Source organism: Coffea arabica, chromosome 6e (genome assembly GCF_036785885.1).
Source record: "Coffea arabica cultivar ET-39 chromosome 6e, Coffea Arabica ET-39 HiFi, whole genome shotgun sequence".
NCBI classification, from domain to species: domain Eukaryota; kingdom Viridiplantae; phylum Streptophyta; class Magnoliopsida; order Gentianales; family Rubiaceae; genus Coffea; species Coffea arabica.
Window position 1 is genome coordinate 10140845 of NC_092321.1, and position 15669 is coordinate 10156513.

Here is a 15669-nt window from a genome sequence, read left to right on the forward strand (position 1 = left end):
TAATATGATACATTGATACTGCTAAGGCTTTAAAGGAGGAGTTGTACCAATTTACTCACCTTATTGTTGGACTTTATTCCACTCTCTTGTATAGGAGTTCCTCCTCAATTATATACCAAGCAACCAAACCCCCCTACCCCTTCCCCCCCCCCCCATGGAGTAGAACATTTGCGAAACAGACAGTGCATCTTATACTCAGCTACCTCTTATAAACACTTAGGAATATAACTGAGGGTAGTGATTCATTACAAGTTTTTCACCTAAGATGAGCAGAAAAGGGCGAGTAGGGTCTACATATAAGATATAGTGCAGAGACTACTAGTTAAACACGAGCTGATATGCTAGTATGAGTGTGTCCATGATTTTACAGGGAGAGATGAGAAGATTTTGATAATAAAGAGAATGGAGCCATGCATGCACTTAGCTCAACATCCAGCAGGTGATACAACAATATCTCATCTCTTAGGAGCTAGCTGTGGGATCGATGCTGGAGAAGTTTGGAAATCTTTTTCCTTTTTTTTTTTTTTTTTTGGTTATCTACTGAGGAAAGAAAAGAAAAGCCACCTTACATATGTTTCATATGTGGGACATTGCATTTAATTGCACCATTATAAGGTGGGGTTCAATCAATCATCTTCCACTCTGGCCTTCAACTTGAGCCCATAATTATATATATACGGATATATTTAACAGATTGGCCTACACCTATGTACGAAGGTGATTGAAAGTTGTGTGAGTGCGAGTGACTCTTTGACCCCAAAGTCATGTGATTTTCTACAATTTTCATTTTATTGTTACTACACCACTGATAATTACGTGTGCATGGTTCCACATGATGTGTTGTTATCTTCATCAATTGGAAAAAGATACAACATCAACGTCTTAACAAATGATCAGTGGCAGAGCTAGGATGAAATTTCAGTAGGGCACAAGTAAAAGAAAATAATTATTTTAGTTCGGAAATAGATAATTTTTCGTAACTAATGATAGGAAAATTTTTAAAATACATTTTTTTAAATCATTATTTTGTTCATATTACAAGAGTATTATAGCGAAGAATACAAAAAAAAAATTTTTTTGATTAACATTTATTCTATACGCACGTCAATAATATTCAAACATACACACATTAAATGTACTACTATAAGAAGAGGTTAGTAATCCACTAATATAAGAAGAGTTTCTTGTATAAAAAACTTATTAGTGGACTAAGCTCCTTATAGAATTAGACTTGTGACCGATATTAAAATAATGACTTATATATATATATATCTAGTATTTGTTTCTTTAGTTAAGATTCCCATGAAATTTATTACGTATAAGCACATATGTAAATTGACTTTTCACACGTTATTATGGGTTAAAATAAAATTTTCCTAAATTCCAACACAAAAATTCTCATTGGACCAGCAGGGGCACAGTTGAAAATTAGTTGGATAGAATCAAGATTTACAAAATTTATTATACCTAAAAATGCAAAAAATAAATAAATTTTGCCTGCCAGGGCACATGTCCCGCTGGCCTGTATGTAGGGCTGTCAACGGGTCAGGTCCGGGCTGGAACTCATTATTCCGCACCCGGACCCGGCATGCCATATCGGACGCAGACTCGGACCTATTTACCTGACGGGTCTTCTACTCTATGTTCCGAATCCGGATCCGTCGGGTCTACCCGAAAAAAAATACCAAAACTTACAATTTCTAATAAAAATGATAAAAAAATATATTTGTAAACTAATTTCTAACTAATACAAAAAAAAAATCAAATAAGAAAAGAAATCAAATTGACTTTACTCAAATACATCACCCTAATCAAATTATATTGATAAATTTGTATTTTTTAAATTATTAATTCATTTATATCCGGATCCGGGTCTAATATGGGTCGGAATACTATATTCCGTATTCGACCCGTTTTTTTGTTTGACAAAACGGATCCGGATCCGGGTCCGGATAACGGAATTAAATCCCTACCCGTACTCGCAATAATTTCACGGATCCGATCCTGATCCGGATTTAGACCCGGACCGTTGACAGGCCTACCTGTACGTGGCTCTGCCACTGTAAATGGTGGTAATTAAGAATAATTTTTAACTGTGGTATTCTGACGATGTTGAAACTTCGGGTCATTTATATTTGACTTTCTATATGCATCACTAGAATTTTGATGTACACAAATTTCAAATGGATCAAAGAACTTAATTAATGATGAAAGATTAATTAATATGAACATTAATTCTAAGTTGAACAGCTGAAGTCTCATCAGTTGAACAGCTGAAGTTGCCTGGACAGTAGTGATCCAGCTTTCAGATGGGGAAAGCGGAGAGACGAGTAGATGATGATTACTCTTGAAGAAGCGTGGTCGATAAATATCTCTTACTTTAACCGGATTGAGCAGCACGTTTGCCGACCCCTTACAAGTTACGTCTATCATTAATTAGCAGATGTGGGGTGACTAACAATCATGCTTAACGTCCATCTAATTAAACTCTGCCTGTTATATGCGAAGTTAATTGGACTTGATCAAAAAGATTTGTTATTTGTGCTGGATTTTAGCTCCTCCTTGATGAAAATAAATCAATCTATCGCCACTTTTTTTTTGTCAGCAACGATACATTTGTATAATCTACTCTATCCTAATGTTAATCGGACGACTTGATGGCAAGACAAGCAAGCATAAAACACTGCTAGCTAGCAGATCAAATTGTAGAGTTTAGGAACTCCATCAGGGAGAAACTGCGTGATGTACATCACTGATTAGGTAGATTGTACTCCATTTGTAATGTACAACAAAAACAGCAGAAGTAAGTAGTGATGGAGATGCATGGAACTGACGATCAAGAGATGTCGATGGTCATTCTAAGGATTAACAGTTTCTTGAAGTTTTGATTTGCTGCTTGCATGCACAAACAGAGGTTGCGGTAACTAACCACCTTAACTAATAGTAGTAGTATTTAATACTACTAGTAGTATGTAGTATCTTTTTTAAACAGAAGCATCTTCGGCTTCAATGCATGGATGGTTGTCTGCGTTTTACGTCGTTATAAAATTGATGATTTGAGCAGACAACGAAGGTACAAAGAGGCAGAAAAACATTATACAAACAGTGAAAGGTAAACAGGAAACAAGATTCACGGCATGAATAATTGAGGACTAGTGCCCATGTACAATATGCTAAAGGATGAAGGGACGTCCTTCCTTCCTTGACCTGCTTTTCTTAACTCTTCTTTACTATTTCGGATTTCCTTCTTCTCTTTTTTCTTTTTTTTTTTTGGGGGTCGTTATTATTTCCATCATCAGCCACCCTCGTACAATCCATCTAACCCTATTTTCATGCAGAAGTCTGCTGCTGCATCTATATATATATATATGTCTGTCAATTAGAATCAACCAAGAAATGCATGCATCTATATATATATATATATGTCTGTCAATTAGAATCAACCAAGAAATGCATTTAACACCGACACACCGCCAAATTATTCCATTCTTAATTCACTACTACTGCTGCTGCTATTATATTCCTCTTCTTAGCAGTTTTCTTTTTATTTTTCAGCAATTAATGTTCTATTATTGTCATCCCACGTGGGAGTCGTCATTGCAGAGGATTATTATACTCCATACTAATAAAGATGGAACCAGTTGTACTTGAAAGTAGTAGGCTCTAAACCTTTTGTGAATAAAATTCCATACCCCAACTTCCAGCGGCCACTGCCCAGCCGCCCCCCTAAAAACAGTTATGGTGCATGCAAGCACCGCCCCCTCTCAACTTGGTTAAAGAAAAACTTGATTTAGTCATGTTTCCTGAATCATCTTGCTAAGACCATTTTACCTTATTTATATCATTCTTCTGCATTTTTCCAGCACTCTATGCCAAATGCCCTTTTAATGCCATACAACATTTCTTCTACGCATCAAATTACCATAAGTATAATAGTAATATTCTTCCTTTTTTTAGCAGATCAGATAACGAATTGATTGAAACCATGATAGTCATCTTTATCATGTTGGAACTTGGAAAGCCAATATATTTTGAGTGGGGGGAGGAGGAATAAAAAGTGTGCAAGGAAGAGGCACAGCCGGACATTGAGGACCTCAAGTGGGCCTAGTCACGAGTGCATGGCCTGCAAATTAATGCACATTGGCCCACCATCGATACTCAACAAGTCTTTGTTGCGGGCCCAGAAGAGATCCAACCAGGAGATGCTAGACCTACCTGACGTGGGAGATTGCATACCTCATCTTTGTGGTTGTGGATGCAGCTAATCTAACTCAGTCTCTCTGGGTCCTGTGAGGGCCCACGTATGTTTTTGGTTGGAAACTGACTGTTGGAGGGTGACTGGTTGAGGCTAGAGGGTTCGTCAAAGCCCATGGGTCCATACACGATGGTGGTGCTGATGGAAACCAAAATCAAGGCCCACAGATTTTGTGAATGTGATCTTATTTGGCATTACGGATCTTAGATTGTTAATTTAATCTTGGCAGCTAACACCGGAAGCTCCTCGTATTACAGCGACGGTATATACTAGCCTGCCCACCATGTCAAAAGACGCAATCCTGGTGGAATGCAGCAGAATAGTATCACATCATCAGAACTTGAATTCTGAGGCTTTGCACCTAAAAAGTTACAGTGGGACATCGATGGTTCCATTATGCCAAGAGACCAATTTTACCTTAGATTTCTCTAGCGATCTAGTACTCACTTAACCTATTATATAAATATATGCAATACAGATATTAACAATTACTCTCCTTCCTTACATTTATATACTTTCCATATTTAATCTTGCCTACCATTTCTTGTATTTATTTATTTTTTTTAATTAATCTTATATTTTCAAAAATATAACACATAAAATATATCTTAACAAGTGCTCCGTGAACATCCGTTAGACAAACCGTTTTACCTTTAACAGTTGTCCACGTGAAGATCCAGTACAATCAGAAAACAAACTTTGTTCAGTCCAGCCCTGCCGCACTAAGAACATAACTAGCTGAGAAAGTAAAAACCTGAGCGTCCCGTCCCGGTTTGACAGTATTCATTTGAATATAAAGAATATAATGCAATAAAAAGCTACCAACACGGCAGAAAGCACTAGATTTTGGGAATTACAGTGCCGACAATGTAAATGGCTATAGAAACCTGCGCCGTAGGTAATTTTCTACAAAATATCATGGCACTCAAGGCATAATGGTAAACACGCCTTCACCTGACGAGAGAATCATATCCGCACCAGCATTTGCAACTCTCGCTGGACAGGCAGGAAAGAAAAGCCCATGAGCTTCTCAAGGCTTCCACATCATACCTTGACAAGGTCAACACGAGCTTGTATGAATGAGGATGCTGTACAATTTTAGCTTTGTCTACATAGCACATTCAAGGAGAGAGCACACGGCTTCCCAGTAACATGAGCATCATGATTTTTTAGCAAATTTTCTCTTCTTTGAGATTCCTTTCTGTTTCTCATCCCTCTTCCTTTTCTTAAATTCCTTTTGATTTGATTTACTAACCAGAGAGGGTTGTTCTTTCAATGCAAAACTTTTTGTCACATGCCCTAAATGAAGTTTTTGCACCACAAAAATCCTTTTCAGCTCACCACGATGGGTTGAGTATGCTTTAACCCATGACCAAAACGCATTCTGGGCCAGTTTCTTTATCTTTGGCTAGCAACAATGAGAGAGAGAACAGATTAGATTTTAAACAAACAAAGGGGAGGAAAGATCAAGAAGAGTAAATTTGGCAGGATTCAAACAACATTTCTCAAGATTCAGATATCAGTTTTTAAATTCTAAAACGTTGAACTATATGAAAGGAGAAAATCATTGGCAATCACATAATGGGATATGTGAAAGAGATGACAAAGTCCATCCAATGCAGCCAGGTGCAAAATTTTTTATGCCAAACAGCAAAGGATTAGTACAAGTGCAAATCAAGGCCTCCAAATATGTTCAGCATCCCAATCTTATTGGTGCAGTTGACAATAGCAATCGATCAATAAAACAATCAGACAAGTTGGAATGCTTTCTTTTCCAAGCATATATTACTGTGTCTTAAATTAACAAGGATATCTCATTCTTCCTACCAGCGTCTCCTTTAGACATGTCCTTCAATCGAAAAATAATAGAACCTCCTAGCTTTGCATGCATAAAAAGGGGGAGTTACAGGATAACAATACCAATAATATGGGGACCAGGAAAAAAAGAAACTGAAACAGGAATAGACGGTAAGACTTGAACCCTCTTTCAAGAGAAAGAACAAAAACCCTCAACCTGTTCAGCTATATAGATTCTCTGCTAAGGAAGTTTCAATTACAATCGTTTAAAAAGTCAATAACATGTGCGAGTATTGGTGACCTTACACTTGAAAGTAAAACTGAAACATAAGAGGCTACCACTTTTTCTTTCTTTTTTTTTTTTGGTTTCAACTATTGAGATGGAGAGGTGGAAATAAAAATTTATGAAAAAAAATTTCTATTTAAAGATAATGTACATAGTTTCGGTCATGCCCAACAGAAATGCATTCATCCATTCTGCATTGGAAATACAAACATACCATTTTCATGCTTCTGTTGGATAACCTATTAATAATCATACATGACATTAAAATCATCCTTTGCTTTCTTATCAAATATTGACCTGATTAATTTATGCTAGTACAATACTTCTAGACTTCTTGTCTCTAATCGAGAACATTGTTTCCCAGTTACAGAAATGAAAAGGAACTTTTAACGAACCGCAAATTAAAAGAATAGTGATACCAAAAAAATAAAATGTAAGTAACAGAAAGCAGAATGAAAAAGACAAGTAATAAAAAAGTACAAGCACAGCAATTAAAGTTTTGGAGCTTCACAAATTTAAAAGAATAAAGTTAAGAGTCATTACTGTTGTTGAAATAAAGGTTTCTAGAGCCTTTTGCAAAGAAAGAACCCAGGGGTGCCTCTCTATTGTAACTAAATTCTTCACTTGTTTCTTGACTCCATGCACGCTAAAGCCATCCAACATTTTGAGGAGAGGGTACTCTCCAAGCACAACTCCATGTTTCTCCAGATCTTGCAGGTAATCAATTTCTAACAGTTGCAAAAACAACAAAGATTCACCCTCCTCACCCAAACGGGCAGTTCTTCCAACCCTGCAATAGGAATTAACAGTGCATCAGAACTCTACAGAACTCTGCCAGTGGAAGTCAGTAAACACGCTTGCAGGTTCTTGTGCATTGCTGAATGATGATAAGTAATTCCAACTTCAAGGTAAAGGAATTGATAATATTTCACAATTTTCAAGGTTTTGCCCTTCTCCTTATGGACACGCACGTCTTACCAGGTAGGAGGTAACAGGTAATCCAAATACTTAAGAAAGGCGGTATTAGATGGCACCATGAGTCTGCTAGATATACATACTTAAGCACCAAGAATAGTATCCCAGAACCTGATGAATAGATGAATACAGAGCAAAGAAAACTTTGGGTGAAAAGTACCAAATAAGAATACAAAAAGGACACACCTGTGCACATACTCAGCTGCCTCCCCAGGAGAATCATACTGTATAATGTATCTGACCTTTGGAAAATCCAGGCCCCTAGCAGCAACATCTGTAGACAAAAGTAGAGCAGATTTTTCAGATTTAAAAGCCTGAAATGTAGCTCTCCTCTTCTCATTATCCATTTTTCCGTGTGAGCGAAAAATTTTGCATCCCAAAAACATCTGCCTGAATTCTGCTTCCATTTGTGACTTCGGAGGCCATTGAAAGTCAGTTGCAAGTGAATAATGAAAATCCACAGCATCACATGTTGAAAAGAATACCACAATCTGTGGAAAAGTGCAGGAGCAGTATTGGTACTCTTAGTCTTAAAAAGAGTAAAAAAAATGGCAATAACTAAAAACAAGTTACATGAGACAGTTTTGAGAACTTTCGAAGGAATAAAATCATAAATGACAAGTAGACAGGGCTGTGAAAATTGGAAATTAACTACTACTGTACCACAGTCAGTATGTGACCAAAAATTTGCTTTTTATTCAATGCCATGTCTGCGTTATAATAACTTGCAAATGTTAAAACCACCACATGCATAACACAACTTGTTCACAGTAAAAATACCGGTGTAGAAAAATCAGACAACCAAGATTGAAAATGAGAGGCAGCAACCAGAGAAATCATGTAACAGTCCACTTACTTTTTGTGAAGCTTCCCTCTCAAACAGATGTTTTAGAATAGAAAGAAGCACAACAAGTCGAGCACCACAGGGTACTGCAGAAACAATTTAATTTGAACATCATGAATACTCTACTGGCCAGGCTTGTAAATAACAATTCGAAGAATATCTTTTCTTGTGTACCTTTTACATATCTCTGAGCTAGTTGAGCAGGAAGTTTAAATTCGTCTGAAGAACACAGATATTCACCAGAATTGCCCATTTCATTCTCCAAGTCAGATTCTACAGGACCCACATGCTCATGAAACGACTTGAGTTGCACTTTCTTGTCATTGAGACCAATCAAAACAGGGTTTTCTAAACTAATTTTGGCAAGATGGTTCACTTTTTCATTCAGTGTAGCTGACAAAAGTAGATTCTGCCTCTGGAAATGAGAATACCTAGAAGTAATATCATCTTTGGCTACAGCACTCTGTTGCCTTGAACCCAAAATATCAAGTATCTCTTCAATGTCTTTTCCAAACCCCAATTCGAGAATTCTGTATGGTGTACAATTAAAATGCAGGTTGAAAACAATAAACTAAATCATAAAAAATGTGTAACTCACATAATAACCGCAATGATAGAGCAGTGTGAACAATACCTGTCTGCTTCATCAAATATTACCCAACGTAAATTCTTGTAAAGGAATGATGATGTATTTCTTAAGTGATCCAAAAGACGTCCTGGAGTAGCAACAAGGATGGATATACCTAAAAATGTTAACATCAAGTTTTAAAGTACACATAAAGTGTTCTGGAGAGAGAAGAATAACTACATGTTAACATCTACCGACAACAGTGGTAAAGATTACAAAAACTGCAGAGTAAGAAAAACAAACAATCCTAGTTAAAGGACATATTGTCTTATCAAAAGAAAGTCAAATAGATAGTCTAGTCTGGCAGTAATTAGTGGCTTAGATGACACCAAACATAATACAGAGTTGAAGCGCCAAAGATGATTGTCATATCAACAAATATCTTCTACTGCTTTCTGAAATCTTAAATACTGCAGTCTGAAAGTTCTAACACTCTTCTGAGTTTATGAAGCTCCCTTCACTGAATATGAACATGTTATCACATTACGAAATGCATGGGCATTTATCCATTCAATCCATTCTAAAAACTAGTATAAATGCCAAGTAACAAATGGAGGTAGAATAGAATAAAAAGTTTAAATATTGGATCTCACAGGAGGTTGGCTACGTAAATTGAAGAAAACTAAAAAGATTTTGAACTGGAGAACTGAAGAAATTTTGACACTGTCAAATAAGATGTTTTCACATAATATGTCTACCTTTGCGCAACCTAGCTTTCTCTTTTGACCTCTTTTCCCCACCCATTATATATCCAGGAACAATCCAGTGAAAACGGTGCAATATCTTCTGCAAGATTTCAAGCACCTGCATGCATAATTCACGCGTTGGTACGAGAACCAACGCTATAGTGAAGAAATCAGTAAAATTAAAATACAGAGTCCTTAAAAGAGGGGAAAGGCAAAAAAGAAAACAATAAAAGAGACAAAAAAAAAAAAGGAAAAGGGAAAAGGGAAAGCAGAAGCAGAAGAAAATGTCTCGTAACAGCAAGGTGCTGGTTAAGTAAGGCATCCAAGATAATCTTTTCCACACAAGAAAAGACATTCACACTCCATGAGAAGTAGTAAAAGTTCATAAAAATAGGGGCCTGCAAACAAATTTTTTTTTTTAGGAGCCTGCAAAATGGCCAGTTATATGTCTTTCTTTCACAGGAAATAGTGTACCCCCTAATCATTCCTCTTACCAATCAACAAGCTTTTGAAATTATTGCAAGAACATTTCAAAGTGTGCACTTATTTTTATGAAAAAAATAGCCTAAAGAGCTCCAAAAAGATTATATTCATGAGCACATTAACCTGCTTTCCCTGCCTATCAAAACCTGCCCCCATTCCCACTCCAAAAGAAAAGCAATGATTACTTAAAACTTATCCAAGAGAAATCAAGTACAGTATTACAAATGAAAGTACTTCAATGACGTACACGAAAAGTTCAAGACATAACTCATATTATCCATAATTCGCATTCCCAAAAAAAAAAAACACAACATAGAATCAAGTTCCATATGTTGAGAATCAGACATAGCTTAGTGGTTAAGGATCTTTGTCCCTGCTTCGTTTTTCCAACCCCTCCCTTTTATAGCATTATTTTCTCCAAAGAAAAAAAAAAAAACCAGCCAGGTTGCTCCCGAACACAGGATTGTGAGAAAGAGGGCGCAACCAATGGAAATAACAAGAAATCAAAGTAAGGATAAGCAACAAACTTTGAGGTAATAATATAACTCCAAAAATTTAAAAAGAAAAAGACCTACCAAAAGTACCATCAGACCTATCAATCTTGGGTTCATACTTTTGTAAGTGATGAATAACTGGAGCCAAGTAAGCCAAAGTTTTCCCAGTCCCAGTTGCCGCATTCACAAGCCTACCATCCCATTTTCCGCGTTCACAATCATAAAATTATAAACAAAAAGTATTTTACAACATCAAAAAAAAAAAAAGCTAAACAAAAAGAACCCAAGGAGCAGAGAGAAATACACATGTCGACCGGAAACAATGACAGGAATTGCCTGAGCTTGAACCAAAGTTGGGACCTCGTATCCTAGCCTCTCTGTTGACGTAAATGAAACATTTTCTTAAAATATGAACTCCAATTATACCTCAATTTTAGTAGAATGTACAAAAATAAATGTAAGTTCAAGGCCGATTTAAAGGGGAAGAAAAGGAGAAACCTTTGAGCTGGTCGCATAACTTAGGGTCGAGGCCGAGGCTAGAGAAGGAGCAAGAAGCGAACACCTCTTCCGAAGAAACTTTACTGCTACTCTTCTTGACCTCCATCTTCCTGCTGCTGCTTCTTCTTCCTGGTCTTTAAATTTGTTTCACATCAAATACTTACTTACCATCGTTTGGGCCTTTTCTTGCTGAATTTTCTTAAATTTGTTTCAAATCAAATACTACTTACTAACGATCGTTTGGGCCTTTTGTTACTGAGAATTTTCCGCGAAAACTCTTCCGGTGTTCGAATAGGGTCTAGGGTTTAAGCTAAACGACGTCGTGAGCCTGCTGCCGTAAGACCCGTTATCCCAGTCGTGATTGTCCCGCTGTTTTTTTGGGCTTTTCAGTTTGTTTCATAGCCCCCGTCTCATGGGCAATTGGGCTGTCTTAGAAGCACGCCACTTAACCGCTTATTAAACCAAATCACATTTGCGCAAGTACCGGCAAATCTTTGGAAAATGCTCCGTCTCTTTTTGCTATGGTACCTATAATTCTAATTCATTTACGTCTTATTTCATAATTTCGTGATTTAAACTTTTGAAATAATTTAATAATTAATAATTCTTATTCTATATCCAATCATGAATTTAATTTCAATAATATTATTGTATTCTAAAAGGACTGTCGAGCACCCTTGAACCTTTGTAATCTTCCTTCATTGAAAGAAATTTTCATGCGAAACTATTTTTTTTTTCTTTTTTTGAGTAACATATCAAACTATATTGATCTGGTGAGAATTTTGTTTGTTGCTGCTACTTAAGAGCTACAAAGTGATTAGATTAGATTAACTTTTTCGTATTGGCAATGTCCGTCACATTAGTGATTAATGGAAAACAAATTACTTTCAATTGTATGTCCAATACTATAACTTATCTTGTTTGATATTATAAACATGTGTAATAAATAAATAAACTAACAAGGATCAAATGAAAATGTACAAATTCACTTAACAAAGATATAAAAGGATACTAAGAGGTATATATTTCAAATAACAACTATTCTTTCACATAAATTGAAATTGCGCTGCCGCTTTGTTTGAATGGAGCATTATTCCAAATAATTATTTGAAATACTTACTGTATCACTTTTTGTGATGTGATGTATGTGAAATAAAAAAATAGTTGAAAATATAAAAAGATGAATTGAAAAATGTGTTTATGATGGAAACGAAAAATTTTTTTGGAAAAACTTGCTATCCAAACATTTAGAGATAATCAACCCAGATTGTATAGTTTGGGGGGCCAAATATGAAAGGGAGGCAGTTGAAGGGGGTATTTTGCAATCAACCTACCATTTCACCGTCTGAAGTTTGAAAAGTGGTTTGATGCCTGCGCAGGTGACCACCAGCTACCAGCATTTACCTTCCTGGAACAGCCCGAAAAAGGAGGCTTAGCAGTTAGCATCCGCGATCTCCATTTCACAAAATTTATTTACTTATTTTCGGAAGTATAATATCTTTTGACCGTAATTTTCTTTTTTATTTTCTTCCTCCAAATTCATGCATGCTTAATATATTCTTCACTAATTTTGATCATTAGATTCCAATTTTTAATGTTCAGATGGAAGTAAGAAACGGAGGAGAGGAAATAGACCGGCTAGAAAGGGGGCTATTACTCGACAGCAGCGGCTCAAGCGTGGATTCCCAATCGGCGAACGACGAGGAGGAGGAGGAGACCGATCATTTTGATGAAGAAGAACCGGTGCTGTATACGGCGTCGTTCGAGGAGGCCGAAGAGAATTTCGTAAATTACGAGACAGTTCAGTGGGTATTGTACTCATTGCTGTTGATTTTGGCATGGGGGATAGGGCTTTTCATGCTGCTTTATTTGCCCTTTCGGAGATATATCCTGCGTAAGCATATCCGCTCCAGAAAGCTCTACGTCACCCCTAACGCCATTGTCTACAAAGTAATTTTTTTCTTTTTCTTTTTTTTGACACTCTTTATTTGAATTAAGTTTAGCAATCAAATTAATGCAGTTTTTTTTCGGGTTTGGGTTGGGTTAGGTGATAAAGCCAGTTCCATTCCCTTGTTTTGGGGTTTTTAAAAGAGAGAAGCATATTGTACTGCCTTCAGTAGCTGACATTGCGATTGAACAAGGTAAAAAGCTTGGGCATCTTTTCTCCCCCACTTACATTGTTTTAATTGTATGAATTAGTCTGCTGATAACCTACACATCTGGCTTGGAAGAGATACAAATGGGTCTGGGTGGATGAATTACCTAGCTGATTGTGATTCGCCTTTAAGTGCTTAAATAGGTTGTTTTTCTTTTCTTTGTTTTTGTTCATTGGAGATGGTTGCTTAGACTGCTTAAAAATTGGAATTTTATAAAGAATGTTTCTTGGAAAGATTTGGTCTAGGCAGTAATGCATGGTTTAATTGGTTGAGGAGCTTCATGGTGTTAGATGAGTGCAACTGATGATAAAAGCATCTCATTGCCTTTCATTGGCACAGGGGCAATCGTTAATTCCTTATTTTTTCCTGGCCGACTTAGCTGGTTAAGATATAAATGGTGCAGTAAGTTTTTTGTTATTTATCAAAATCGGAAAAATGGTGTTTCAAATTTTATGTTGGCCGCTTGAAGATTGATTAGTCTAATAGTTACAAGAAGTTACTGGTTAAGATTTATGTTGGCCGTTAATTCTTTATTTAAAGTATCTGTTCCAGCTTTGGGTTGTATTTCCTATACTTATCGATAAAGGAAAAAGAAAATGCTAGTTGTGATGTCATTTGGCATTTGGTTATGCATACTATAGGGTTATTACTGTATGCAGCATCTCTAACCTTGAGATATTGTCAGGATATCTACAGTCTAAGTTTGGTGTCTACTCAATACGAATTGAGAATGTTGGTGTGAGAAGGCCACCAAGCGATGATCTTCAAATCCAAGGCATTGCTAATCCTCATGCTTTTAGGAAGGTATACTTTAATTTCATTTTGTGATTTCCCTGAGCAATTCTTCTGTGTTCATTGGGATAATTACATTAATTAGGAAAACTTTTTCAGGCTGTTCTGATGCGTCTTTCAAATATAAGAAGTCAGGCATTCTCAAGACAAGCTTCTGCTGTGGAAGATACAAATTCAAGGCTAGCTCAATCATCAACTGCTTCGGTAAGTTAGTTTAAAAAGCTCATGAAATTATTGCATTTACTATTAATCAAGTATTAATTTTTCCATTCATATTCGAGTTTTTGGTCTCTCATGTGCTCTTTTGAATGGTTTCCAGATGTCCCCCTCAAAATTCCTCAGGCATGATTCTTCTTCTCATATTCCGGAGTGGGTAATTTTGCAAAAGCTGGAGGAGGTTGGCAGTTCAGTGAAGGTGACACAAAGTTGCTTCTTTTGTGGGGATGGATTGGGAAGGGGTTGGGTGTTTAAGTTTGAAGTCTTTTTACTTTGATTGAATTAGAATTTTGCATTTCCTGCTGCTGATGAATCTTGTATGTGGATTTGGCTGCAGAGAGTTCAACACTTGATTGAAGGGCGAAACTCTCAAATAGCAGAACATTCAGATTGAGGGAGTTTGTAGGAAAAGTTCTATCTCTGCTCGTGGTCATATAAAGTTGTTATGCTTATTTACTTTGTGCATTGATGTTTTTCTGGAGAATATCTCTGAAGGTAGAGATCAGTCGCTGAATATTCAAATTTACGGATTACACACATGGCTAAGTTAATAGGATGGATCTGAAGGAGGAATTAACACTGGGATTTTGTAATCTTTCTGATTTAGATCTGAACATATTTTACCTTCCTGGGGGTGGCTGCCTCTAGACTCTTCTCCTGCCCCTCCATTGTCTTGCCCTGGTATTCTGAATTAGCCTAAAGAACCAAATCGATGCTTCTGATCCAATTCTGCCAGTCTGAAGTAGTTCTATGGAACCACAATTACAGGGGGAGGGTTGGGTTGGGTGGTAAGTGGAAGGGATTGTACGTAGAGTCTTAGATTCAAAACCTTCCACTTATCTGAAAAAAAATAAAATAAAAATAAGGAACCACAATTAAGGCTTTAGATACAACTGCTGTTGCTGTTTTTATAATGCCTAGAGCACTTACCGTAGGTCCGAATTATTACATCCTCAGTGTAGCTATATTTTGCTGGATGATACTCGCTCAAGTTATTCAAAAAGCTAAAATATTGGATATGGCAATACATACTGGTGCTGCGGACTTGAATTAGAGTGAGCTGCATTGCTGGAAATGGCGATCTTATGTAACATGTTGCGTTTCATCATTGAATCCTGCATGGTTGGTGTCCTCCCATCATCTGGCTATGTGGCGGCAGCAATTGCTATTACCAGAGTTTCATCAGTCGGCTATGTATTCTTTCTTTCCGTACTGCTTTATCTACCAAATTCTTGCGTCTTATTGGAAATTTTCCCCAGTTAGGCACTCTCAGTTTAGTGCGTAGATAATTGCTTTCTTGTATCTTTGCGTTGCAACCGCTTGCTCCCTCTCTTAATGAAATTATTGCCTTCTCTAAATTATTCTCCTCCTAACTGTTTTGCTTTTAGTTTAATCATTGTCGACGCATAAGCCTTGCATCTTCCCTTTTGGCCGATGAAGATATTGTGCACTCCAGAGTTTTGAGCAAAGCGGTGGAGGTAGAATTTTCTTTTTCTCCCTTTTAGGCTAAGGGCTTACCCCTTTTTATTTATTTATTAATTTTGGGTTTTAAAAACCTA

At 36.7% G+C, this 15669-nt stretch overlaps 2 protein-coding genes across 4 annotated transcripts; one reads left to right on the forward strand and one right to left on the reverse strand.

Annotated features, from left to right (window-relative positions):
* Window positions 1-5041: 5041 nt before the first annotated feature.
* On the reverse strand, window positions 5042-11315 carry LOC140003967 (DEAD-box ATP-dependent RNA helicase 17-like). Of its 3 annotated transcripts, XM_072055162.1 has the most exons (11): window positions 11177-11315; window positions 10947-11080; window positions 10753-10825; window positions 10530-10639; window positions 9484-9627; window positions 8792-8900; window positions 8332-8687; window positions 8170-8243; window positions 7500-7804; window positions 6882-7128; window positions 5042-5663 (listed from the first exon to the last, which is right to left on the reverse strand). In XM_072055162.1, the coding sequence occupies exons 2-11, from the start codon at window positions 11050-11052 to the stop codon at window positions 5415-5417; spliced, it is 1773 nt and encodes a 590-aa protein (XP_071911263.1). In that variant the 5' UTR covers window positions 11053-11080; window positions 11177-11315; the 3' UTR covers window positions 5042-5414. The 3 variants fall into 3 exon arrangements, with proteins under 3 accessions (XP_071911263.1, XP_071911262.1, XP_071911264.1); XM_072055161.1 differs by having other exon boundaries at window positions 10947-11199; XM_072055163.1 differs by lacking the exons at window positions 10753-10825; window positions 10947-11080; window positions 11177-11315 and having other exon boundaries at window positions 9484-9589; window positions 10530-10645.
* Window positions 11316-12255: 940 nt separating this feature from the next.
* On the forward strand, window positions 12256-14785 carry LOC140004534 (uncharacterized). Its single transcript, XM_072055164.1, has 7 exons — window positions 12256-12384; window positions 12549-12896; window positions 12994-13087; window positions 13788-13906; window positions 13994-14098; window positions 14214-14309; window positions 14448-14785. The coding sequence occupies exons 2-7, from the start codon at window positions 12549-12551 to the stop codon at window positions 14502-14504; spliced, it is 819 nt and encodes a 272-aa protein (XP_071911265.1). The 5' UTR covers window positions 12256-12384; the 3' UTR covers window positions 14505-14785.
* The last annotated feature ends 884 nt before the right edge of the window (window positions 14786-15669 follow it).

Bases quoted from the DNA above. Each gene is read 5' to 3' on its own strand.
- LOC140003967 (XM_072055162.1), bottom strand. From the start codon at position 11,052: ATGGAGGTCAAGAAGAGTAGCAGTAAAGTTTCTTCGGAAGAGGTGTTC. The intron at 9,628-10,529 runs GTAGGTCTTTTT...TCTTCACTATAG, and splicing joins TAGGTCTGATGGTACTTTTG to CGTTGGTTCTCGTACCAACG. The intron at 7,129-7,499 runs GTGTGTCCTTTT...TTCCTATTGCAG, and splicing joins GCAGCTGAGTATGTGCACAG to GGTTGGAAGAACTGCCCGTT.
- LOC140004534 (XM_072055164.1), top strand. From the start codon at position 12,549: ATGGAAGTAAGAAACGGAGGAGAGGAAATAGACCGGCTAGAAAGGGGG. The intron at 14,099-14,213 runs GTAAGTTAGTTT...AATGGTTTCCAG, and splicing joins CTCAATCATCAACTGCTTCG to ATGTCCCCCTCAAAATTCCT. The intron at 14,310-14,447 runs GTGACACAAAGT...ATTTGGCTGCAG, and splicing joins AGGTTGGCAGTTCAGTGAAG to AGAGTTCAACACTTGATTGA.